General features: G+C 42.8%; 1 protein-coding gene and 1 pseudogene across 1 annotated transcript in view; one reads left to right on the top strand and one right to left on the bottom strand.

The window, feature by feature from the left end:
* The window catches only part of STYXL2 (serine/threonine/tyrosine interacting like 2), a 67,344-nt gene that overhangs the window by 32,673 nt on the left and 8,187 nt on the right, over positions 1-26,484 (top strand). Inside the window, exons 4-5 of the mRNA XM_040229957.1 lie at positions 165-396; positions 4,095-4,312. Coding sequence (XP_040085891.1) covers positions 165-396; positions 4,095-4,312 — 450 coding nt within the window. The remainder of the gene's footprint in view (positions 1-164; positions 397-4,094; positions 4,313-26,484) is intronic.
* Positions 2,772-3,782, bottom strand: LOC120855391 (annotated as a pseudogene).

The following is a 26,484-nucleotide window of genomic DNA, read 5'->3' as shown; positions in this document are numbered from 1 at the left end:
TACATCTATGCTACTGCTGATCTCTGTTAAGTCCTTCCTGGCAGATCAGATTCAGCCCATACACCGAGTCCTGGCAGAAAATGGACCAAGAGTGGATTCCCCCAAGGAGCAGAGAGGGTCGTGGTGTTCTTTCTTTTTGATGAGAATGCTGCTTCTCCCCCTAGAACTCAAGCCGCGTGGGGTCAGAGTCGAGGCAGAGTGTCCAGGCATGCTGGAGTCTGCCGAGCAGTTGCTGGTGGAGGACCTGTACAACCGCGTCAGGGAGAAGATGGATGACACCAGCCTGTACAACACTCCCTGCATCCTGGACCTCCAGCGGGCCTTGGTCCAAGACCGCCAAGAGGCTCCCTGGAATGAGGTGGATGAGGTCTGGCCCAACGTCTTCATAGCAGAGAAGTGAGTCTGATGGCCAGATGGCCATGAGCCTTTGTCCTACCCCTCTGGGTAGTGCCCAAGAGAGATAAAACTCCCCCCACTTGGACCAGCGGCTCCAATAGCTCCATCCAGCAAATGGATGCTACCTGAGCATTTTTCCAGCCCCCACCTTGGAGAAAGACCCAGCCCACCCACCTGCACACAGGGATTCCCAGGCAAAAAAGCTGGTGTGATTGTTTATCCTCCAACCTCCTATCAGGGCTCTCGCTCACAGCCTTCCCCGCTGCCCCAGGTGCCCGCTCTGGGCCTCCCTACCCCCCCACCCCCAGAGCCTTGCCAATAGCACATGCCTCGCCATTACCATCATTCCATGACATCCGTTACAACCATATAATGGGGCACTTGGAGCCACTGACAATACTGAGTTTATGTGTATTTACTAACTTATGAAAATATCCACAATATAGCCAGAGGATAGATAGGTTACAAAACCTGTGTATACGATATGATACTAATTGATATTGTGTGTGTGTGTGTGTGTGCGCGCGCGCGCACATGTGCTTTTGCATAGACAACAAATTAGAAACAAATTTGATAAAAATTTCACAATACTTCTCGCTGGAGGTGGTTCTATAAGTGGTTTTCATTTTCTTCTTTAGGTGTCTTTTGAATTGTATAGATATCCTACAGTAAACATTTGTTTTTATAATCAGGAAACAAAATGTTGTTTTTCAAATGTTTATCAGTGGTATCCAGAACAAAACCCCAAACAAATCACTCACATCTTATTCCTTCATCATGGTCTTGCCAGTACATAATTGGTAATAAAAGGCTGATTTATGAAACCATTTTTGCTGATCTACTGGCTTCTTAATGAGATCTTTTCCTAATATAAGGGAGGGAACTTGGGGCCCTGAAAGCAGGCAATAGGGAAAATAGCTTTGGACACTGGGTCTTATCCTCCAGCATGGTATAATATGTTGCCCAGAACCCGATTCCCAGAGTTGGGCACCAAGTTCCACATGGTCCCTAATTAGCTCCACAGACCCAGAAACACTCACACGGTGATGGACAGAGACTCTGTGCATCTTGAGAAACCCCCAGCTGAAGGCTTCTGCTTCTTCTTGGGCAACCCTGTGTGCAGAAGCTCTTCAAACTAAGCTCCACCTGTTCCACTGCAGTAAAGAGAACTCTGAACCAGGAATCCCAAACTCCAGTTCTTTTGCTGTTTGTTTGTTTCATGCATCACTCCTTTAATGTACAAACATAAAAAATGATAAACCAGAAAGCAGTTTTACATTGAACTAGCAGAGGTGACCACACCCAGTTCTTTTTGCAAACCCCAGACCAGATATTAAGTCAAGACAGCTGCTGCAAGGTCCTAACCTTTGGGGCTGACCTGTCCTACCCCATTCGCAGCAGCACCAGAGCAGTTAGTAGCTCCAGAGCCATCGAGCCAGGCCAGCCTTCTCAGGCCTTCACGTCTAAGTCTTCCTACTAGAGCAGAACGGGAAGGACTGTACCATTACCCAGAAGATAAGGACAGCACTGGCAACTCTGCCTACTCCTCGGGACTCCAGGCCCCCAGAGTGATTCTAAGAGATCCCCATGTACATATGAGATTGGGCCCAAGTATTGCTATTTTGGCCTGAACTGTGAGATTTATGGCAAATGCAGGATGGTTTGAATGGTTCCAGGCCAGAGAGTAAGCGTCATAAATGCTACATCTCCAGTGAAATAAGGCATACACTGCTGCCCCTACACACCATGAGACAAGGCGTGGCTGCCAGTCTAGTCCATCCACATGTGAGACGCAAACATGGGACTTTACAAAAACAAAATCTGGATGCTAAGGGCCCCCCTTTTAATGAAAGCCAAGGCCCTAGAATAGAATGCTAGAAAGTCTTTAATTATTCACCCCTAATTAAGATGATCAGGTCATTTTGGAAAGAAGAGAAATACTAACCACCCTCCCTGCAAGTTTTAGTAGCCAAGAGGAACCTGGGCTTTTTTGCCCAGGTTCACTTTTCTTTTTTGCAAATGACAAGCAGCTGTGGCAACTGGCCAATTGCACGAGCAGCAGGGAAGCCAACAGTGACCCCTGTGAGTGGTGCTCACTGTGGCAACTCATGTCCATGGGCTGCACACAACCTCCCCGCTGGGATAGAGTGCCCTGCTCCACCGGCTGCCCACAGGCCAAAGCGTAGGAGTGCTGGAAACAGATGAGTCTATGCTCCCCACATCATGGTGCAGAGTGACAGTGAATAGATACGGTTTAAGCACAGCATTTGGAGACAACCCTCCAGTCGTTCTGTTATTAAAGTCTTAAGAGCTTAGAGCCTGGGAGGATTGAGAAATTCTAAAGAATGAAACAAACAAGCAAAAAAAGAGTGTGGGAGGTGTCAAAGACACAAAAGCTCCTTGTAGATGCTCTCTGGTTCACTTTGTCCCCAAGTTCATCTTAGAGTTCAGTCGAATTCAAGACACAAGGCAGAAACATTAGACCTGTGTCAAGGGCAAAAACTGTTGGCAGTCACTCTTGGTGATGCCAGTCATTAGCTCCTGGGTACATTCTGGAAGCTCCCCTGAGAAGAGTCCTGGGCAGCCTGAGAAGACAGTGAATGGTGGGACCACAGTTTCTGGGGGTAATACTGTGTTGTCAAGAATTTTTCAAGAGCCTTTCAACATACACCAGCACCCAATTCCTGCCAATGTGAACATAAGAGCCAATATGAGCTGCGTTGACCACACGTCTTCCTCAATAAAGGTGTGGTCCCCAATATAAAGGAAAAAATGCAACCTTTGCTGAATTTCTTGAATGGTAGCCTTAGGACACTCCGACTTTTCACACCACAATGACGTCCAAGTCTTACACTGGTCAGATCCCCTCAGATAATACAGTCATTCATCACAATGGTCTTGCCATGAAGAACAATGTTCTGACTTCCACACGATACAGACTGGCGATTAACTTTGTTCTCAGATGCCATCTCGTCGTACTCGGACTTGTAGAGCAGCTCGCCCAGCTCCCTGGCCACAAACTGCTCACCACAGCTCTGGCTTCTGTCAAAGTCTGTCCGCCAGTCTTCCTGACTGGAACTCTGACAACTTCTGGCTGCTCCACCACTTCTGCTCTGGGTGGTCAGTGGTCCTGACCTCCAGTTCTTGTCCAGAGTCTTTTCTTAGGAACAAGTCCTAAAACATAGTTGATTCATTTTTATAATCTTCAGATAGGAATAAGAATAGTTATTCTACTTCTTAAGTTTATTATTAGGATAAATTGAAATAGCACATATGAAAGCACTTTGAAAAATATAGCATGCCACATCAGTGGGAAACATACTTAATTTTATAATTATTTTTGACTGCCACTTTTCTGTCTTGATAAATGTCCCTCCTGAAGGCATGGAATTTTAGCCTAGAGCTTTCTGGGTCAATCAGTTATTTCCTTGCACATGAGCCCTGTTCTCCTCTTTCTCCTGTCCTCCCCTGCCCAGCTCTCCCTCCCTTCTCTCTCTTGCTAGAGCTAGGTTACTGGTCCATTTTTATAACAATATTTGCAGTGAGCCCCAGACATACTGTGGAGCAGAGGAAGTGGTATTCACCCAGCTGGGCTCTCCTGACCCTGCTGAAGCAGACTCCCAATTTCAGTGGTAAGGTATCTTTCTAATTCTGATGCTGGCAAAAAAAAAAAAAAGTCCCTGCTTCTTTCTCTTTAGGAGTGTGGCTGTGAACAAGGGGAGGCTGAAGAGGCTGGGAATTACACACATCCTGAATGCCGCTCATGGTACTGGTGTCTACACGGGGCCTGAATTCTACACTGGCCTGGAGATCCAGTACCTGGGTGTGGAGGTGGATGACTTTCCTGAGGTGGATATCTCCCAGCATTTCCGGAAGGCAGCCGAGTTCCTGGATGAAGCCCTGTTGACCTACAGAGGTGAGGGGGTCTGCTCACTCTAGGCTGCTGGAATGCCACAGCAGGAGGAACAACATAAAGAATGTTAGGAAAACCTCCAGGTTATCTGCTGTCTGGAGGTCATCTGTGTTAAGATGGTTGTTGTCTCATTCTAGGACAAGGGGAAAGGAATGGAGCAGTATTCACCCAATAAGTAATTGTTGAGGGCCCAACACGGGCCAGGTGCTATTCTAGACTTTGTGGTGAGAGATACGGACAAAGCTTCTGGCCTTTGATACTTACATTGTAGTGAAGGCAGAATAATATAAAAAGAAAAAGAAAACGGTCAGATACCATCAGTGTAAGGCAGAGATGACAACTGATGATGTGCTGGAGTGGCTGACAAGCTCCTACAAGAGTGGTTGAGAAGGCCTCTCTGAGAAGGAAACATTTAAGCTGAGTGTCAGAGGAACTAGCCATGGAAAAAGTGGATGAAGAATATTCCTGGCAAGGGAAGTGTCAGCACACAGACCCAAAGGTGGAATAAGCTTTATGTGTTCAGGAAGCACAAGGTGATTAGCCTGGTGGGTTAGGTTGGCGAGTGAGGAAGGCAGGGGCCCATTGTGCAGGAAGTTAAGGACCAGCGGAAGGGAGCTAAAAGACACCTTGAGCTGACCTACATTATGAGAAACTCATTCCTCGAGCTTTGGAGGCAAGACTGGCTGGGGAGATGAGAGTGGGAATGAGGGCAGAGCTGACGCTATCACTGCTGTCCCAGTGGGATGACAGGAGACTGTCCACAGAGTTGATGGGCATTGGTCTCGTGAGGATCTCAACAAGGAGAGACTAGAGTTTATGCAGTGTGGGTGAGTGGTAGCTGAGGATCTGTGGCCCAAAAATCCAGGCTGCAGTCAGTAGTTGCTATGCTCTCTTTATACAAGAAATCACAGTTTTCTTACCAATAGAACAAATAGATCTAGTGCTCCTAAAATTACTGTAAGGATTAAAATTGCAAAAATGCACATAAGAGCTCATTTAGCACAGAATTGGACCAATAATAAATGTCTTAAAACTTATAGCTATTACTATAATAAATATTAGTAATGATTCCTGGGAGGGACATTTCCTATCACCAACTGGCCAGGAAGGGTAACTTTTAATGGAAATATGTATAATGTAAGAGACACAGGTTTGATCCCTGGGTCAGGAATATTCCCTAGAGTAGGAAATGGCAACTTGTTCCAGTATTCTTGCCTTGAAAATTCCATGGACAGAGGAGCCTGGAGGGCTATAGTCCATGGGGTGGCAAAGAGTTGGACGTGACTGAGCACACACATACCCCCACTTCATGGGTCACAGTCTTGTCGTGCTGAAGGGGCTTGCATAACTCAATGAGGAGCCATTCCATGCGGGGCCGCCCAAGGCTGATGAGTCACAGTGAAGACTTCTGACAAAACACGGTCCACTGGAGGAAGGGATCACTCTAGTATTCCTGCCACGAGAACCCTATGAACTGTATAAAAAGGAAAAAGGTATGACACCAGGATATGAGTCCCATAGGTCAGAAGGTGTCCAACATGCTACTGGAGAAGACCAGAGGGCAATTACTAATAGCTCCAGAAAGAATGAAGCAGCTGAGTCAAAGTGGAAAAGATGCTCAGTTGTGGATGTGTCTGGTGGTCAAAGTAAAGTCCAATGCTGTAAAGAACAATATTGCACAGGAACCTGGAATGTTGGGTCCATGAATCAAGGTAAATTGGATGTGGTCAAGCAGGAGAGGGCAAGAGTGAACATCAACATCTTAAGAATCAGTGAATTAAAATTGATTAGAATGGGTGAGTTTAATTCAGATGACCATTATATCTACTACTGTGGCCATAAATCCCTTAGAAGAAATGGAGTAGCCCTCATAGTCAACAGAAGAATCTGAAATGCAATACTTGGGTGCAATCTCAGATATCCAAAAAATGACAAAATATGCAAAAACGACAGATACGAAATCTCAGATACAAAATCTCAGATACGAAATCTCAGATACGAAAAAACGACAGAATGATCTCGCTTTGTTTCCAAGGTAAAACATTCAACATCATAGTAATCCAAGTCCATGCCCCAACCACTAGTGCTGAAGAAGTTGAAGTTGACTAGTTCTATTAAAACCCACAAGACCTTCTAGAACACCAAAGCTCCTTTTCATCATAGGAGATTGGAATGCAAAAGTAGGAAGTCAAGAGATACCTGGAACAACAGGCAATTAGAATACAAATTGAAGCAGGGCAAAGGCCAACAGAGTTTTGTTAAGCAAATATCCTTTTCCAGCAGCACGAGAGACAACTATACAAGTGGACGTCACCATATAGCCACTTCTGAAATCAGATTGATTATGTTCTTTCCAGCCAAAGGTGAAGAAACTCTAACAACCAGCAAAAACAAGACCTGGGGCTGACTGTGGCTCAGATCATGAGCACCTTATTGCAAAAATCAAGCTTAAGTTGAAGAAAGTAGGGAAAATCATTAGGCTATTCAGGTATGGCCTAAATAAAATCCCTTATGATTATACAGTGGAGGTGATGCATAAACGTAAGGAATTGGATCTGGTAGACAGAGTGCCTGAAGAGGTATGGATGAAGGTTTGTAACTTTGTATAGGAGGCAGTGACCAAAATCATTGCCAAGAAAAAGAAATGCAAGAAAGCAAAGCAGTTTTCTGAGGAGGTTTACAAATAGCTAAGGGAAGAAGAGAAGCAAAAAGGCAAGAGGGAAAAGGAAAGATATACCCAATTAGTCACAGTTCCAGAGACCAACAGGGAGAGCTCAGAAAGCCTTCTCAATGAACTATGCAAAGAAATAAAGGAAAACGATAGAATGGGAAAGGCTAGAGATCTCTTCAAGAAAAGTAAAGCCATCAAGGGAACATTTCGTGCAAGGATGGGCACAATAAAGGACAGAAAAAGAGGACTGAAGATGGCAGAGAAGTCGGTGGACGTGGAATACATCTCTCTCCATGGAAACATCAGGAATACACCTTAGCATACAGAAATGCATGCAGAACACCAGCTGAGAGTGGGCAGGAGTACCTGGCCAGAGGAAAAGAATATATAGAACCATGCGAAACTTGGTCAGATGAAGGAATTTAGGGGGAAAACAGGAGTATTAGTAGAACTGGACCTGCCCTCGGTGAGTGGGGGAAACTGAAGCAGGGGTCCGATCCCCACATCGGGGTAGTTGTCTGAGTTAGAGGAGAAACATTTAAGGCTGAGAGTGAAACAGCTGATCTGTGGCAGCCTAAGTGGAATGAGAATCAGACAGTCCTTGCTGCAGCCATACATACCCTGGAAGGCGCAGCGTGGCTGGGAGCTGGAGTTTGGGGAGTGTGGAGTGAGCCCAGGGCGAGGGCTGCTGTTGACTGCAGAGAGACAGATTGAGGGGAGGGGAGGGAGGAGATTGTGATGAGCAATGCCTGTGGAGGAAAGCCAGGTGGCCATGGAAGCAAGGCTGAGTCATGCATAGGGGATGGAGGCATCACCATAGCCTCTCTCCCACATGTCAACATTGGCAGCAGCTGAAGAACAGAGAGGCTGGCCCATCAAACATCTGACGCACTGAACTACAGAGTAGGACCTCACCCAGGTTGCTCCTTTAAGTGACTGATGTGCAGAACAAGAGTAGGATGCCCAGCCAGGAGGGTCCCTCTGTGTGCCTGAATGGGCGGAGCTACAGAGAAAGACTGGCCAAAGAGGCCTTCTGATTGCCAGCTACAACAGGCTCGAAAAAAGACTGATAGAGTCATAACTCCTGCGGCAGAGGCAGTCCGTGTCTGTGCACACTTCGCGCCGCCAGGGTCCCCACAGGCCAAGCACCTGGGCCACCTTCACACTCAACTCTCACTGGGGCAGAGCTGCCACAGGCAAAAAAGTCTTGCATCTATGCGTGAGGGTCACTTCAGTAGTGTCCAGCTCTTTGCGACCCTGTGAACTATGGCCTGCCAGTCTTCTCTGTCAGAAAGGGAGGGTCTCCAGGCAAGAATACTGGAGCGTACTGGCCAGTACTGGTTGCCATGCCCTCCTGCTACTACTGCTAAGTCTCTTCAGTCCTGTCCAACTCTGTGAGACCCCACAGACGGCAGCCCACCGGGCTCCCCCATCATGGGATTCTCCAGGCAAGAACACTGGAGTGGGTTGCCATTTCCTTCTCCATGAGTGCCATGCCCTCCTAGAGCACTGTAGTTCCTCATGCCCTTAGCCACCAACTCGCCTGAGTACCTGGTGCTGCCAGAACCCTTGCGACCCAAGCAGCTGCACCTCCTCCACACCTGGCCCTCACTGGAGCAGACCCAAGTCCTCCAGGGAAGCCTCAGGAGCAAACCCCAGTGGATGAGTCACATGCAGAGGTGGAAATAAAACCAGAATTGAAACCCAGGGGCAGGGTGGCTAAGGAAGAAGACCCAAAACCTTCCCACCAGCTATACTAGCTGCAGATTAAATCCACATGATCAACTAGGCAGGCTCTGTATCTATGGAATATATAAATGGTCATTGAGAGCTCCTACAAAAGAAAATTCAGTAGTTCTGATAACTGTGGATATTGGAGGCAAGAACATACAGGAGGAGGACCAGATTAGAATCTGAGCTTCCCCCACAGCACGTCCAGACATCAGCACAGTGTTGGAGGGCATCCTAAAGAGGTGAGGTGGACTGTCACTCCCAGTAAGGGAAAGGACTTTGACTGCAGTGACTCAAGAAAAACATTTATTATTTTTATGTTTTGTCTTACTCTGTAGATCCCTTTGGATTTTTTTGCCCTTTCCACCCCTCTCTGTTGTAGTTGTTGATTTTATTGGCACTATGAAATCTAATTAAGCTTTTGAGCTTTTTTTTAAATCAGTCACACTTTTTTTTATTGCTATTATAAACCTTTGCTTCTACATTGGGCTTTTGCAGTTCTGTGGAGTTTCCCCCTGCCCCTTTTTTTTTCTCCTGTTTTTTCTTTCTTTCCTTTTCTTTATAATTTTAATTTTTTAAACCTATTATATTTTTTCTACATTTATTCCCTTGTTTGTCTTTCCTACTGTTCTTTTCCCTTTGCAGTTAATCTTTAATGTATATAAATCTTCTTAATCTACCTCTATTTAACTTTGCATATCTATTCTTTCTTTCTTTCCTTTCCTTTCAACATTTTGGTAGTTTAATTTTCATTGCTTTATTCCCCAGTTGGCACCTTGCTTTAGTTTTGTTTTCCAGTTCATGCTTTAGTTAGTTTTGTTCTTAACTGGTAAATATAATTTTTTATTTCCTTTGTTTGTTGGGTCAGTCTACTGTACTTTACTTTTTGTTGGTGGGCTGTTTTCACTTTGCTCATGGGTGTATATGTGTATGTGTATATTCTATTATTTTAATTATTTGCTTGATTTTGTAATTGCCATTTGTCTGGGGGTCATCTTTGGTTTCTCGTTTTTGGATATTTGTTTTAATCTCACTTAATCCCATAACAAACCACTTGTGGAATCTTTGTTCCTGACCAGAAATCAAGCCCAGGGCTTTTGGAGTGGGAGCACTGACTCCAAGACTCTAGACAACCAGAGAACTAATCTTAGGGAGTATCAAATAGTGAGAACTCACACAAAGAAAACCACTTGAATACAAGACCCAGCATCACCATCCACTAGTAGCACCCTGTGCAGGATGCCTCTTCTAAACAACAAATAAAAATACAAACCCAATCACCAGCAGATAGGATACTACCTCACTCAGCATTATCCATCAGAGGAAAAACAAAAACTCAGCACAAATCTCACCCTTTACAAGCTTACACAAACCACTGGACCAACCTTAGGAGGGCAGAAACCAATCAGAAGAAAGAATCCAACCCTGAAGCCTGGGAAAAGGAGACCTCAAACACAATAAGTTAGAAAAAAAAAATGAAAAGGCAGAGAAATACTACACAAACGAAGGAACAAACTAGAAACACATTAGTCCAAATAAATGAATAGGAAATAGGCAAACTACCTGAAAAAGTATTCAGAATAATGAGAGTAAAGATGGATCATAAACCTTGAAAACAAAATGGATAAAATGCGAGAGTAAACTAACAAAGACCTAGAAGAATTAAAGAATAAACATACAGAGACAAACAACACAACTAATGAAATAAAAAATACTCTAGAAAGAATCAATGGCAGAATATCTGAAGCAGAAGAACGAATCAGTGAGCTGGAAGACAAAGTGGTGGAAATAACTTCTGAAGAGCAGAATAAAGTAAAAAGAATGAAAGCAACTGATAACAGTCTCAGAGACCTCTGGGACAATATCAAATGCACCAACATTGGAATTATAAGGGTTCCAGAAGAAGAAGAGAAAAAGAAAGGGTATGAAAAATTCTTTAAAGATATTATAGTTTGAAATCTCCCCAACATGGAAAAGGAAGTAGTCAATCAAGTGCAAGAGGCAAAAGAGTCCCATACAGGATAAACCCAAGGAGAAGCACACCAAGACACATACTAATCCAACTAATAAAAACTAAACACAAAGAAAGAACATTAAAGCAGCAAGGGAGAAGCAACAAGTAACATACAAGGGAAAACTCATATGCTCAACAGCTGATCTTTCAGCAAAAACTCTGCAGGCCAGAAGGGAATGGCAGGATATATTTAAAGTACTGAAAGGAAAAATCTACAACCAAGATTACTGTACCCAGCAAGGATCTCATTCAAAATGGATGGAGAAATATAAAGCTTTTCAGACAAGCAAAAGTTAAGAGAATTCAGTACCACAAAACCAGCTTTACAACAAATGTTAAAGGGACTTATATAGTTAAGAAATACAAGACAAGAAAAAAGATCTACAAAATCAACCCCAAACAATTAAGAAAATGGCAATAGGAACATATATATTAATAATTACTTTAAATGTAAATGGATTAAATGGTCCAACCAAAAGACACAGACTGGCTGAATGGATACAAAAACAAGATCCATATAAATACACTGTCTACAAGAAACCCACTCAAGACACATATAAACTGAAAGTGAGAGGATGGAAAAATACATTCCATGCAAATGGGAAACAAAAGAAAGCTGAACTAGCGATCCTCATATCAGACAAAATAGACCATAACATAAAGACTATTATAAGAGATAAGGAAGGACACTACATAATGATCAAGGGATCAACCTAAGAGGAAGACACAACAATTGTAAATATCTATGCACCCAACATGACTGAGCCACTTCACTTTCCCTTTTCACTTCCATGCATTGGAGAAGGAAATGGCGACCCACTCCAGTGTTCTTGCCTGGAGAATCCCAGGGATGGAGGAGCCTGGTGGGCTGCCGTCTATGGGGTCGCACAGAGTCGGACACCACTGAAGCGACTTAGCAGCAGCAGCATGCACTCAACATAGGAGCACCTCAATTCATAAGAGAAACACTAACATACATAAAAGGAGAAATTGACAGTAACACAATAATAGTAGGAGACTTTAACACCCTACCCACACCAATTGGCGGATCATCAAAACAGAAAATTAATAAGGAAACACAAGTCTTAAATGACACATTAGATGAGACGGATCTCATTGATATTTTCAGGACATTCCATCCAAATGCAGAAGAATACAACTTCTTCTCAAGTGCACATGGAACATTCTCCAGGATAGACCACATTCTGGGTCCCAAATCAAACCTCAGTAAATTTAAGAGAATTGAAATCATATCATGCATCTTCTCCAACCACAGCGCTATAAGACTAGATATCAATGACAGGAAAGAACTGTAAGAAACACAAACACATGGAGATTAAACAACACCTTTCTAAATAACCAACAGGTTACTGAAGAAATCAAAAGGGAACCCAAAAAATTTCTAGAAACAAATGACAATGGAAACATGACAACTCAAAACCTACAGGATGCAGCAAAAGCAGCTCTAAGAGTGAATTTTATAGCAATACAATCCTACCTCAAGAACAAGAAAAACATCAAATAAACAACCTAACTTTACCCCTAAAACAACTGGAAAAAGAAGAACAAAAAACCCTCAAAATTAGTAGAAGGAAAGAAATCATCATGATCCAAGCAGAAAGAAATGAAAGAAACAATAGAAAAGATCAATAAAACTAAAAGCTGGTTCTTTGAAAAGGTAAACAAAATTGACAAAACTTTAGCCAGACTCATTAAGAACAAAAGAGAGAAGAATTAAACCAACAAATCAGAAATGAAACAGGAGAGGTTACAACAGACAATGCAGAAATACAAAGGATTATAAGAGACTATTATGATCAACTACATGGCAATAAAATGGATAACCTGGAAGAAATGGACAGAGTCTTAGAAAAGTTCAATCTTCCAAGACTAAACCAGGAAGAAATAGAAATTATGAACAACCCAATTACAAGCACTGAAATTGAATCTGTGATCAAAAATCTCCCAAAAAACAAAAGCCCAGGACCAGATGGATTCACAGGAGAATTCTATCAAACATTTAGAGAAGAGCTAAGGCCTATCCTTCTAAAACTCTTTCAAAAAACTGAAGAGGAAAGAACACTTCCAAACTCATTCTACAAGGCTACCATCACCCCGATACTAAAAACCAGACAAAAACAACACAAAAAAAGAAAACTACAAGCCAATATCACTGATGAGCATAGATGCAAAAATCCTCAACAAAAGTTTAGCAGACAGAGTTCAGCAACACATCAAAAAGTTCATACACCATGATCAAGTTGGGATTATTCCAGGGATGCAAGGATTCTTTAATATATGCAAATCAATCAATGTGATACATCATATTAACAAATCAAAAGATAAAAACCATATGATCATCTCAATAGATGCAGAAAAAGCCTTTGACAAAATTCAGGACCCATTTATGATTAAAACTCTTCAAAAAATGGGCATAGAAGGAACGTACCTCAACATAGTAAAGTCCATATATGATAAGCCTACAGCAAACATTATTCTCAATGGTGAAAAACTAAAAGCATCCCCCTAATATCAGGAACAAGACACGGGTGTCCACTTTCACCACTATTACTCAACATAGTTTTAGAAGTCCAAGCTACAGCAATGAGAGAAGAAAAAGAAATAAAAGGAATCCAGATTGGAAAAGAAGAAGTAAGTTCTCACTGTTTGCAGATAACATGATACTGTACATAGAAAACCCTAAAGATAGTATCAGAAAATTACTAGAGCTAATCAGTGAATTTAGCAAAGTTGCAGGATACAAAATCAATACTCAGAAATCACTTGCATTTCTATGTACTAACAATGAAAAATCAGAAAGAGAAATTAAGGAATTAATCCCATTCACCATTGCAACAAAAAGAATTAAATATCTAGGAATAAACTTACCTAAGGAGACAAAAGAACTGTACAGAGAAAATTACAAGACACTAATGAAAGAAATCAAAGATGACATAAACAGATGGAGAGATATTCCATGTTCCTGGGTAGAAAGAATCGATTTTGTGAAAATGACTATACTACCAAACTTCAATCTACAGATTCAATGTGGTCCCTATCAAATTACCAATGGCATTCCTCACAGAACTAGAACAAAAAATTTCACAATTCATATGGAAACACAAAAAACCCCGAATAGCCAAAGCAGTCCTGAGAAAGCAGAATGGAGCTGGAGGAATCAACCTTCCTGACTTCAGAACACTACAAAGCTACAGTCATCAAGACAGTATGGTACTGGCACAAAAACAGAAATATAGACCAATGGAACAAGATAGAAAGCCCAAAAATAAACCCATGCTCCTATGGGTATCTTATTTTTGATAAAGGATACAAGAATATACAATGGGGCAAAAACAGTCTCTTCAACAAATGATGCTGGGAAAACTGGACAGCTACATGTAAAAGAATGAAATTAGAACACTTCCTAACACACAAAGATAAACTCAAAATGGATTAAAGACCTAAATGTAAGACCAGAAACTATAAAACTCTTAGAGGAAAACATAGGCAGAACATGACATAAATGAAAGCAAGATCTTCTATGACCCACATTCTAGTGTAATGGAAATAAAAATAAAAGTAAACAGGTGGGACATGAATAAGCTTAAAAATTTTTGCACAGCAAAGGAAACTATAAACAAGGTGAAAAGACAACCCCCAGAATGCAAGAAAATAATAGCAAGTGAAACAACTGACAAAGGATTAATTTCCAAAATATACAAGCAGCTCATACAATTCAATGCCAGAAAAGCAAACAACCCAATCAAAAATTGGGGAAAAGACTTAAACAGACATTTCTCCAAAGAAGACATACAGATGGTTAACAAACACATGAAAAGATGCTCAACATAGCTCATATTCAGTTCAGTTAAGTTCAGTCACACAGTCGTGTCCGACTCTTTGTGACACCATGAATCGCAGCACGCCAGGCCTCCCTGTCCATCACCAACTCCCGGAGTTCACTTAAACTCACGTACATCGAGTCGGTCATGCCATCCAGCCATCTCATCCTCTCTCGTCCCCTTCTTCTCCTGCCCCCAATCCCTTCCAGCATCAGAGTCTTTTCCAATCAGTCAAATCTTCACAGGAGGTGGTCAAAGTATTGGGTTTCAGCTTCAGCATTATCCTTCCAATGGACACTCAAGACTGCTTTTCTCCTTTAGGATGGACTGGTTGGATCTCCTTGCAGCCCAAGGGACTCTCAAGAGTCTTCTCCAACACCACAGTTCAAAAGCATCAATTCTTCAGCGCTCAGCTTTCTTCACAGTCCAACTCTCACATCCATACATGACCACTGGAAAAACCATAGCCTTGACTCTAGTCAAGGACCTTTGTTGGCAAAGTCATGTCTCTGCTTTTCAATATGCTATCTAGGTTGGTCATAACTTTCCTTCCAAAGAGTAAGCATCTTTTAATTTCATGGCTGCAGTCACCATCTGCAGTGATTTGGGAAGCCCCCAAAATAAAGTCTGACACGGTTTCCCCTGTTTCCCCATCTATTTCCCATGAAGTGATGAGACCAGATGCCATGATCTTCGTTTTCTGAATGTTGAGCTTTAAGCCAATTTTTTCACTCTCCTCTTTCACTTTCATCAAGAGGCTTTTTAGCTCCTCTTCACATTCTGCCATAAGGGTGGTGTCATCTGCATATCTGAGGTTATTGATATTTCTCCTGGCAATCTTGATTCCACCTTGTGTTTCTTCCAGTCCAGCGTTTCTCATGATGTACTCTGCATTTAAGTCAAATAAGCAGGGTGACAATATACAGCCTTGATATACTCCTTTTCCTATTTGGAACCAGTCTGTTGTTCCATATCCAGTTCTAACTGTTGCTTCCTGACCTGCATACAGATTTCTCAAGAGGCAGGTTAGGTGGTCTGGTATTCCCATCTCTTTCAGAATTTTCCACAGTTTATTGTGATCCACACAGTCAAAAGCTTTGACATAATCAATAAAGCAGAAATAGATGTTTTTCTGGAACTCTCTTGCTTTTTTGATGATCCAGTGGATGTTGGCAATTTGATCTCTGGTTCCTCTGCCTTTTCTAAAACTAGATTGAACATCTGGAAGTTCATGGCACACGTATTGCTGAAGCCTGGCTTGGAGAATTTTGAGCATCACTTTACTAGCATGTGAGATGAGTGCAATTGTGTGGTAGTTTGAGCATTCTTTGACATTGCCTTTCTTTGGAATTGGAATGAAAACTGACCTTTTTCAGTCTTGTGGCCACTGCTGAGTTTTCCAAATTTGCTGGCATATTGAGTGCAGCACTTTCACAGCATCATCTTTTAGAATTTGAAATAGCTCAACTGGAATTCCATCACCTCCACTAGCATTGTTCATAGTGATGCTTTCTAAGGCCCACTTGACTTCATATTCCAGGATGTCTGGCTCTAGGTGAGTGATCACACCATAGGGATTATCTTGGTCATGGAGATCTTTTTTGTACAGTTGTTCTGTGTATTCTTGCCACCTCTTCTTAATATCTTCTGCTTCTGTTAGGTCCATACCATTTCTGTCCTTTATCCAGCCCATCTTTGCATGAAATGTTCCCTTGGTATCTTTAATTTTCTTGAAGAGATCTCTAGTCTTTCGCATTCTGTTGTTTTCCTCGATTTCTTTGCATTGATCGCTGAGGAAGGCTTTCTTATCTCTTCTTGCTATTCTTTGGAACTCTGCGTTCAGATGCTTATATCTTTCCTTTTCTCCTTTGCTTTTGGCTTCTCTTCTTTTCACAGCTATTTGTAAGGCCTCCCCAGACAGCCATTTTGCTTTTTTGCATTTCTTTTCCATGGGGATGGTCTTGATCCCTGTCTCCTGTACAATGTCACAAACCTCATTCCATAGTTCACCAGGCACTCTATCTATCAGATCTAGTCCCTTAAATCTATTTCTCACTTCCACTGTATAATGATAAGGGATTTGATTTAGGTCATACCTGAATGGTCTAGTGGTTTTCCCTACTTTCTTCAGTTTAAGTCTGAATTTAGCAATAAGGAGTTCATGATCTGAGCCACAGTCAGCTCCCGGTCTTGTTTTTGCTGACTGTATAGAGCTTCTCCATCTTTGGCTGCAAAGAATATAATCAATCTGATTTTGGTGTTGACCATCTGGTGATGTCCATGTATAGAGTCTTCTCTTGTGTTGTTGGAAGAGGGTGTTTGCTATGACCAGTGCATTCTCCTGGCAAAACTCTATTAGCCAAGGCCAAATTTGTCTGTTACTCCAGGTGTTTCTTGACTTCCTACTTCCATTCCAGTCCCCTATAATGAAAAGGACACCTTTTTGGGGTGTAAGTTCTAAAAGGTCTTGTAGGTCTTCATAGAACCATTCAACTTCAGCTTCTTCAGCATTACTGGTTGGGGCATAGACTTGGATTACTGTGATATTGAATGGTTTGCCTTGGAAATGAACAGAGATCATTCTGTCATTTTTGAGATTGCATCCAAGTACTGCATTTCGGACTCTTTTGTTGACCATGATGGCTACTCCATTTCTTCTAAGGGATTACTACCTGCAGTAGTAGATATAATGGTCATCTGAGTTAAATTCACCCATTCCAGTCCATTTTAGTTTGCTGACTCCTAGAATGTTGATGTTCACTCTTGCCATCTCCTGTTTGACCGCTTCCAATTTGCCTGGATTCATGGACCTGACATTCCAGGTTCCTATGCAATATTGCTCTTTACAGCATCGGACCTTGCTTCTATCACCAGTCACATCCACAACTGGGTATTGTTTTTGCTTTGGCTCCATCCCTTCATTCTTTCTGGAGTTATCTCTCCACTGATCTCCAGTAGCATACTGGGTACCTACTAAGCTGGGGAGTTCCTCTTTCAGTATCCTACCATTTTGCCTTTTCATACTGTTCATGGGGTTCTCAAGGCAAGAATACTGAAGTGGTTTGCCATTCCCTTCTCCAGTGGACCACAGACCTCTCCACCATGACCCACCCATCTTGGGTGGCCCCACAAGGCATGGCTTAGTTTCACTGAATTAGACAAGGCTGTGGTCCTAGTGTGATTAGATTGACTAGTTTTCTGTGAGTATGGTTTCAGCGTATCTGCCCTCTGATGCCCCCTTGCAACACCTACCATCTTACTTGGGTTTCTCTTACCTTGGACGTGGGGTATCTCTTCACGGCTGCTCCAGCAAAGCGCAGCTGCTGCTCCTTACCTTGGACGAGGGGTATCTCCTCACTGCTGCCCTTCCTGACCTTGAACGTGGAGTAGCTCCTCTAGGCCCTCCTGCACCCACGCAGCCACCACTCCTTGGACGTGGGGTCGCTCATTATTAGAGAATGCAAATCAAAACTACAATGAGATATCCCCTCACACTGGTCAGAATGACCATCATCAAAAAGTGTACAAACAATAAATGCTGGAGAGGCTGTGGAGAAAAGGGAATGTTCTTGCACTGTTGGTGGGAATGTAAATTGATACAGCCACTAAGGAAGACAGTATGGAGATTCCTTAAAAACCTAGGAATAAAACCACCATATGACCCAGCAATCCCACTCCTAGGAAACCAGAATTGAAAGAGACACATGTATCGCATTGTTCATTGCAGCACTAATACACTATTACATGGAAGCAACCTAGATGCCCATCAACAGATGAATGGATAAAGAAGTTGTGGTACATATACAGAATGGAATATTACTCAGCCATAAAAAGGAATGCATTTGACTCAATTCTGATGAGGTGGATGAACCTAGAACTTATTATACAGAATGAAGTGAGTCAGAAAGAGAAAGATAAATATCATATTCTAATGAATATTAAGGAATCTAGAAAAATGATACCGAAGAATTTATTTACATGGCAGCAATTGAGAAACAGGGAATAGACCTATGCACATGGGGAGAGGGGAGGAGAGGGTGAGATGTATGGAAAGAGTAGCATGGAAACTTACATTACCATGTGTAAAATAGATAGCCAATGGGAATTTGCTGTATGGCTCAGGAAACTCAAACAGGGGTTCTGTATAAATCTAGAGGGGTGGGATGGGGTGGGAGATGGGAAGGAGGTTCAAAAGGGAGGGGATACATGTATACCTATAGCTGATTCATGTCAAGGTTTGACAGAAAACAACAAAATTCTGTAACGCAATTATCCTTCAATTAAAAAAGAAATTTAAAAAAAAGGACAGAAACAGTAAAGACCTAGCAGAAGCAGAAGATATTAAGAAGAGGTGGCAGGAATATACAGAAGAACTGTACAAAAAAAGTCTTAATGACCCTGATAACCACTCTCATATGAGAGTGTGGTCACTCTCGTAGAGCCAGACATCTTGGAGTAAAGTGTGAAGTCAAGTGAGCCTTAGGAAGAATTACTATGAACAAAGCTAGAGGAGACGATGATGAAATTCCAGCTAAGCTATTTTAAATCCTAAAAAAGGATGATGCTGTTAAAGTGCTGCACTCAATTTGTCAGCAAATTTGGAAAACTCAGCAGTGGCCACACAACTGGAAAAGATCAGTTTTCATTCCAATCCCAAAGAAGGGCAATACCAAAGAATGTTCAAACTACCATACAATTGCACTCATTTCACATGCTAGTAAGATTATGTTCAAAATCCTTCAAACTAGACATGAGCAGTACATGAACTGAGGACCTCCAAATTTTGAATCTCCAAACAAGCTCGGTTTAGAAAATGCAGAGAAACCAGAGATCAAATTGTTAACATTTGTTGGATCATAGAGAAAGCAAGGGTATTTCAGAAAAACATCTACTTCTGTTTCATTGCCTATGTTAAAGTCTTTGACTGTGTGGATCACAACAAACTGTGGAAAATTCTTTAAGGGATGGGAATACCAGACCACCTTCCCTGTCTCCTGAGAAACCTGTATATAGGTCAAGAAGCAACAGTTAGAACCAGACATGGAACAACCGACTGGTTCCAAATTGGGAAAGGACTTTGTCAAGGCTGTATACTGTCACCCTGCTTATTTAACTTCTCTACAGAGTACATCAGGGGAAATGCTGGGCTGGATGAAGCACAGGCTGGAATCAAGATTGCTGGGAGAAATATCAACAACCTCAGATATGCATATGATACCACTCTAATAGCAGAAAGTGAAGAGAAACTAAAGAGCCTCTTGAGGAAAGTGAAAGAGAAGAGTGAAAAAAGTTGGCTTGAAGCTCAGCATTCAAACTACTAAGATTATGGCATTAGGTCCCATTACTTCTTGGCAAATAGAAGGGGAAAAGTAGAAACAGTGACAGATTTTATTTTGGGGGGCTCCAAAAGCACTGCAGACAGTGACTGTAGCCATGAAATTAAAAGATGCTTGATCTTTGGAAGGAAAGTTATGACAAATCTAGAAAACAGCGACATTGCTTTGCTGATAAAGGTCCATATAGTCAAAGCTATGGTTTTTCTAGTAGTCATGTACGGATGTGAGAGCTGGACCATAGAGAAGGCTGAGCATCAAATTTGAATTGTGGTGTTGGAAAAGACTCTTGAGAGTCCTTGGACTGCAAGGAGAGAGATCAAACCAGTCAATCCTAAAGGAAATCAACTCTGAATCCTTACTGGAATGACAGATGCTGAAGCTGAAACTCCAATACTTTGGCCACCTGATTCGAAGAGCTGACCCACTGGAAAAGACCCTGATGCGGGGAAAGCCTGAAAGCAAAAGAAGCAGGCAGCAGAGGATGAGATGGTTAGACAGCATGACCAACTCAATGCACATGAATGTGAGGAAACTCCAGGAGATAGTGAAGGACGGAGGAGCCTGGCTGTGCTGCAGGCCATGGGGTCTGAGTCCTACGTGACTTAGTGACTGAACAACATCACATATACATGTATATGTATACATACTTAGAGAGAGACAGAGAAGCAGCAAGAGGCAGAGAGAGTTCAGAGAGAGGGAAAATATTTTTATATATGTATATTTTTATTAAATAATTCATGTGTTACATATATGTATAGATAAATTATATATCTATATAAAATGATTTTCTCCTCTTTTCAATACTTAAAACCTTATTTTAAAGAACGTATTTCTTCTGACTAAAATAGACTTGGGCATGTCTGCCTAGTGTCTGTGAGAGAGGGGATTTCTTCTGCTGCTTTTCCTGGTGCTGTCCACAAACTTCTTGGCAGAGCGAGGGAAGCACAGACTCACGCAGCATCCCGGGTGAGAGAGGCAGTTCGCACAGTGGAAACGTATGCCCAGGATCGCAAGAAGCTGCCTGAGGGTGGCGGCGTGGACATCCAGGAGCTGCTGTGGCTGGAGCAGGGAGTGTCCCGTCGCGGGAAAGAGAGGCAGCACTCCCTCCGGGGCTGGTTCTGCACCCCCAGCTCCCCAGTCCCACCCACAGCAGTGCATCAGGCCTTCCCACCAGTATGGCAGCTCAGCTGGAGCTGGCCCAGACCGTGGGTCAGCCAGGTGGTCCCCATGTCCTGCTTGGCCTGTGTGTCCTGCAGACCATCCCCTCTTCCCTTGCTACTATGAACTTCAGCCTCCCACTGCCTTGCTTCAGCATCCCTGCAAGCCAGGGAAAAGACAATATCCTTTACAGTGGTTGTTGCTTTTGTGGGTAGTTCCTACCTCCCAGCAGACCTGGAGTTAACCTCCTGGACCTTAGTTTCTATGATTTTCTCCACTCTAGGACCAGGAGGAAAATGAAGTATACACCTGGTGCTGAGCATTTTACCTAATAATCACAGTGACCCCTTGAGAACATGTTATTTACCTTTTACAGATGGGGAAATCCCCACTCATGGAAGCTCAAGTAACTGAAAGTGAAAGTTACTCGGTCATCTCTGACTGTTTGCAACCCCATGGACTATACAGTCTATGGAATTCTCCAGGCCAGAATATTGGATTCAGTAGCCTATCCCTTCTCCAGCGGATCTTCCCAACCCAGGAGTCCAACTGGGGTCTCCTACATTGCAGGTGGATTCTTCACCAACTGAGCTATCAGGGAAGCCCCTAAATGACTGAAACCATGTAATAATTAAGATCCCCTTGGTTGCTAGTAAGTGAAAACCATCTCAAACTACTAAACAAGCAGCAAAGGCATTAACTATAACAAGACAAGAAGAAATCCAGAGACAGGAATGTAGCCTCAGGATGGTCTGGAACAAGGACTGGACAGCCTCAGGACTCTTGGTTCCATTTTCTCTTTCTCTCTACATCGAGAGCATGGCCCTCCACAGGCCTGGCAATAACTGCTGATTTTCTTCCTCAGTTCCATTTCCACATTCCCTGGACTCTGGTCCTTTGTCTACCCTGAACTCCATCCACAGTGACAAGAAGGATTGACTTCTGGGCAAGTACTTTTCATTTTCCTGAAACGCAGAGAGGGAAGAAAGTTCTGAGGAAAAAGAGGATTGTGAACTGAGAGGATACAACACAAACTCCTGCCATACAAAGGCATCCTGATCATGTGAGAGAACTTGAACCCAGCCTTACTCAAGTCCAGGGCTCTCTCCACTAGCAGTACTCTGCAAATTTTTAAGCACATCTAGACAGACTGAGATGGGAATCCGAGTTCTTGTCTGCAGAACAAAAGAATGGAATCCATGAACATGCAAACACTCAAGAGAATAGAATTCATTAAAGTGGAGGAAAGCACAGAGCTCTCAGCATAGACACTGAGAGAGGGTAAAAGGTCCCCCCAAGGTGGGCCTTACAGCAGTTTTTATATCCTTCCTTAAATCACATTATTTCTAACCAATCAATTTAAAGGTCAAGGTACTTAACATCTTTATGGCTTCTCTTGGGGGCTTCCCTGGTGGCTCAGAGATTAAAGCGTCTGCCTGCAGTGTGGGAGACCCAGGTTCGATCCCTGCATCAGGGAGATCCTCTGGAAAAGGAAATGACAACCTACTCCAGTATTCTTGCCTGGAGAATCCCATGGACAGAGGAGCCTGGTGGGCTGCAGTCCATGGGATCGCAAAGAGTCAGACATGACTGAGAGACTTCACCTCACTTCATGGCTTCTTTTGATCCTTGGATTAAGTCACCATCCTTTTTCATGCCCTCTGACCATTTTACCATGGACCAGACATATGGGTTTAGGATTAATGATCACCAGTTGGTTTTCCCTCAAGCATATGGAGAAGAAGTTAATTACTGGATGTATGCAGAGTACATCATGAGAAACGCTGGGCTGGATGAAGCACAAGCTGGAATCAAGATTGCCAGGAGAAATATCAATAACCTCAGATATGCAGATGACATCACCCTTAGGGCAGAAAGTGAAGAGGAGCTAAAAAGCCTCTTAATGAAAGTGAAAGAGGAGAGTGAAAAAGTTGGCTTAAAGCTCAACATTCAGAAAACGAAGATCATGGCATCTGGTCCCATCACTTCATGGGAAATAGATGGGGAAACAGTGGAAACAGTGTCAGACTATTTTGGGGGGTTCCAAAATCACTGCAGATGGTGATTGCAGCCATGAAATTAAAAGATGCTTACTCCTTGGAAGGAAAGTTATGACCAACCTAGATAGCATATTCAAAAGCAGAGACATTACTTTGTCAACAAAGCCTAGTCAAGGCTATGGTTTTTCCAGTGGTCATGTATGGATGTGAGAGTTGGACTGTGAAGAAAGCTGAGCATCGAAGAATTGATGCTTTTGAACTGTGGTGTTGGAGAAGACTCTTGAAAGTCCCTTGGACTGCAAGGAGATCCAATCAGTCCATTCTGAAGGAGATCAGCCCTGGGTGTTCTTTGGAAGGACTGATGCTAAATCTGCAACTCCAGTACTCTGGCCACCTCATGCAAAGAGTCAACTCATTGGAAAAGACTGTGATGCTGGGAGGGATTGGGGGCAGGAGGAAAAGGGGACGACAGAGGATGAGATGGCTGGATGGCATCACCGACTCGATGGACATGAGTTTGAGTGAACTGTGGGAGTTGGTGATGGACAGGGAGGCCTGGTGTGCTGCGATTCATGGGGTCCCAAAGAGTTGGACACAACTGAGCGACTGAACAGAACTGAACTGGATCTGAGTGCTGATAATTTATCACACTAAAGACACATTCCAGGAATTCAGGACAATGGAGCAGGATGTTTACTGAAAACAAGACCAAGGTCTCAGAGTTCTACACTGACTGCCTAGTAATTTCTACCTCAAGACTGAGCCCCCTTACCTCCAAAATCAGCTCTCCTAATGATCAAAATGACGACTTCAAATTTTAGAAAAAGACTTCCTTCCTCAAGCCATTTTACTGCTGGAGAGTTTCCATCACAACCAAACAAATCTACTTTCACTTCAAAATGAAAGGCACCCCGTGAAGTTGATATCAGGCACAAACTATACCTTAGTGTGCCTAAGAAAATAAAAAATCCTTCTGCTGCTCTGGGTGAATTGGGTGGGGACCCCTGAGTCTGACCCACCCAGCCTTTCCCTTGTCCCTGAGGCAGCCCCTGAGGCTCCTCAGAGGAATCCCAGGTGCAAGGAACATAATATGAAAAAGCATGGATGGCAACCTAGCCTCTACCAGACTGCGTCTAATTGTATTCAATATTTGATGCCCTTATGAGGAAGCCTATTGGTTTGTGTCCTGAAGTGTCTTGAACTGAGCTGGCCTAGTAACCACCTCCAAAGAAATGGAGTGAGTCTTCGGTACTCACAGGAGTAAACTGTTGCCTGGTTCGCCAGTTAAAAGTGACAGCTGAGCCCTGAGCTGGAAGAGGAAGGGGATTAGACGTTGAATCTGTAGATGCTTTTTTAGTGGCCTTGATTCTTTCAGTTAAGTTCAGTGGCTCAGTCTTCTCTGACTCTGCGACCCCATGGACTGCATCACAGCCAGGCTCCTCTGTCCTTTAATATTTCCCAGAGTTCAGTCAAATTCATGATCATTGGGTTGGTCATGCTATCTAACAATCTCATCCTCTACTGCCCCTTCTCCATTTGCTTTCAGTCTTTCGCAGCATCAGGTTCTTTACCAATGGCTCTTTGCATCAGGTGACCAAAGTATGGAGCTTTAGCTTCCACATCAGTCCTTCCAATGAGTATTCAGGGTTGATTGCCTTTAGCATTGACTGGTTTGATTCCCTTGCAGTCCAAGGGACTCTCAAGAGACTTCTCCAGCACCACAGTTGAAAAGCATCAATTCTTCAGCACTCAGTCTTCTTTATGATCCAACTCTTATATCCATACATGACTACTGGAAAAAACATAACTTTGACTATATGGACCTTTATTGGAAAAGCAATGTCTCTGCTTTTTAGTATGCTGTATAGATTCATCAAAGCTTTCTTTTCAAGGAGCAAACTTTAATTTCATGGCTGTAGTCACCATCTACAATGATTTTGAAGCCCAAGAAAATAAAGTCTCTCTGTTTACAATTTTTCCTCACCTATTTGTCATGAAGTGATGGGACCTAATGCCATGATCTTAGTTGTTTGAATGTTGAGTTTTAAGTCAGCTTTTTCACTCTCTTCTTTCACCTTCATTAAGATGCTCTTTGGTTCCTTTTCAATTTCTGCCATTAGGATGGTCATCTGCACATCTGAGGATTCTCCCAGCAATCCTGATTCCAACTTGTGCTTCATCCAGCCTGGCATTTTGTATGATGTACTCTGCATATAAGCTAAATAAACAGGGTAGCAATATACAGCCTTGACATACTCCTTTCCCAATCTGGAACCAGTTAGTTGCTCCATGTCTGTTTCTAACTGTTGCTTCTTGACCTACATACAGGTTTCTCAGGAGACAGGTAAGGTGGTCTGGTATTCCCATCTTTTTAAGAATTTTCCACAGTTGATACAAAGAGCTGACTCCTTAGAAAAGACACTGTGGCTAAGAAAGGTTGAAGGCAGGAGGAGAAGGGAACAAGAGAGGACAAGATGGTTGGATGGCATCACTGACTCAATGGACATGAGTTTGACCAAGCTCGAGGAGATGGTGAGGAAAAGGGAAGCCTGGTGTGCTACAGATCCTGGGATCACAAAGAGTTGGACACGACTGAGTGACAGAACAAAAACAACATAGTCATAGGCTTTAGTATAGTCAATAAAGCAACAGTAGATCTTTTTCTGGAACTCCCTTGCTTTTTCTATGATCCAATGGATGTTGGCAATTTGACCTCTGGTTCCACTGCCTTTTCTAAACCCAGCTTGTACATCTGGAAGATATCAGTTCATGTACTGTTGAAGTTTCAGTTCAGTTCAGTCACTCAGTCATGTCTGACTTTTTGTAACCCCATGGACTGCAGCAGGCCAGGCCTCCCTGTCCATCACCAACTACTGGAGTTTACTCATACTCCTGTCCATTGAGTTGGTGATGCCATCCAACCATCTCATCCTCTGCCGTCCCCTTCTCCTCTTGCCTTAAATCTTTCCCAGCATCAGGGTCTTTGCAAATAAGTCAGTCCTTCACAGCAAGTGGTCAAAGTACTGGAGTTTCAGCTTCAGCATCAGTCCTTCCAGTGAATATTCAGGACTGATTTCCTTTAGGATGGATTGGTTGAATCTCCTTGCAGTCCAAGGGACTCACAAGAGTCTTCTCCAACACCACAGTTCAAAAGCATCAATTCTTCAGCACTCAGCTTTCTTTATAGTCCAACTCTCACATCCATACATGACTACTGGAAAAACCATAGCTTTGACTAGACAGACCTTTTTGCCAAAGTAATGTCTCTGCTTTTTGATATGCTGTCTAGGTTGGTCATAACTTTTCCTCCAAGGAGTAAGTGTCTTTGAATTTCATGGCTACAATCACTATCTACAGTAATTATGGAGTCCCCAAAAATAAGGTCTGTCACTATTTCCACTGTTTCCCAATCTATTTTTCATG

This window comes from Oryx dammah, unplaced genomic scaffold (genome assembly GCF_014754425.2).
Source record: "Oryx dammah isolate SB20612 unplaced genomic scaffold, SCBI_Odam_1.1 HiC_scaffold_28, whole genome shotgun sequence".
Lineage (NCBI taxonomy): Eukaryota > Metazoa > Chordata > Mammalia > Artiodactyla > Bovidae > Oryx > Oryx dammah.
Note: the sequence above shows the minus strand (reverse complement) of the source record. Positions and strands in the feature narration are given on the sequence as shown.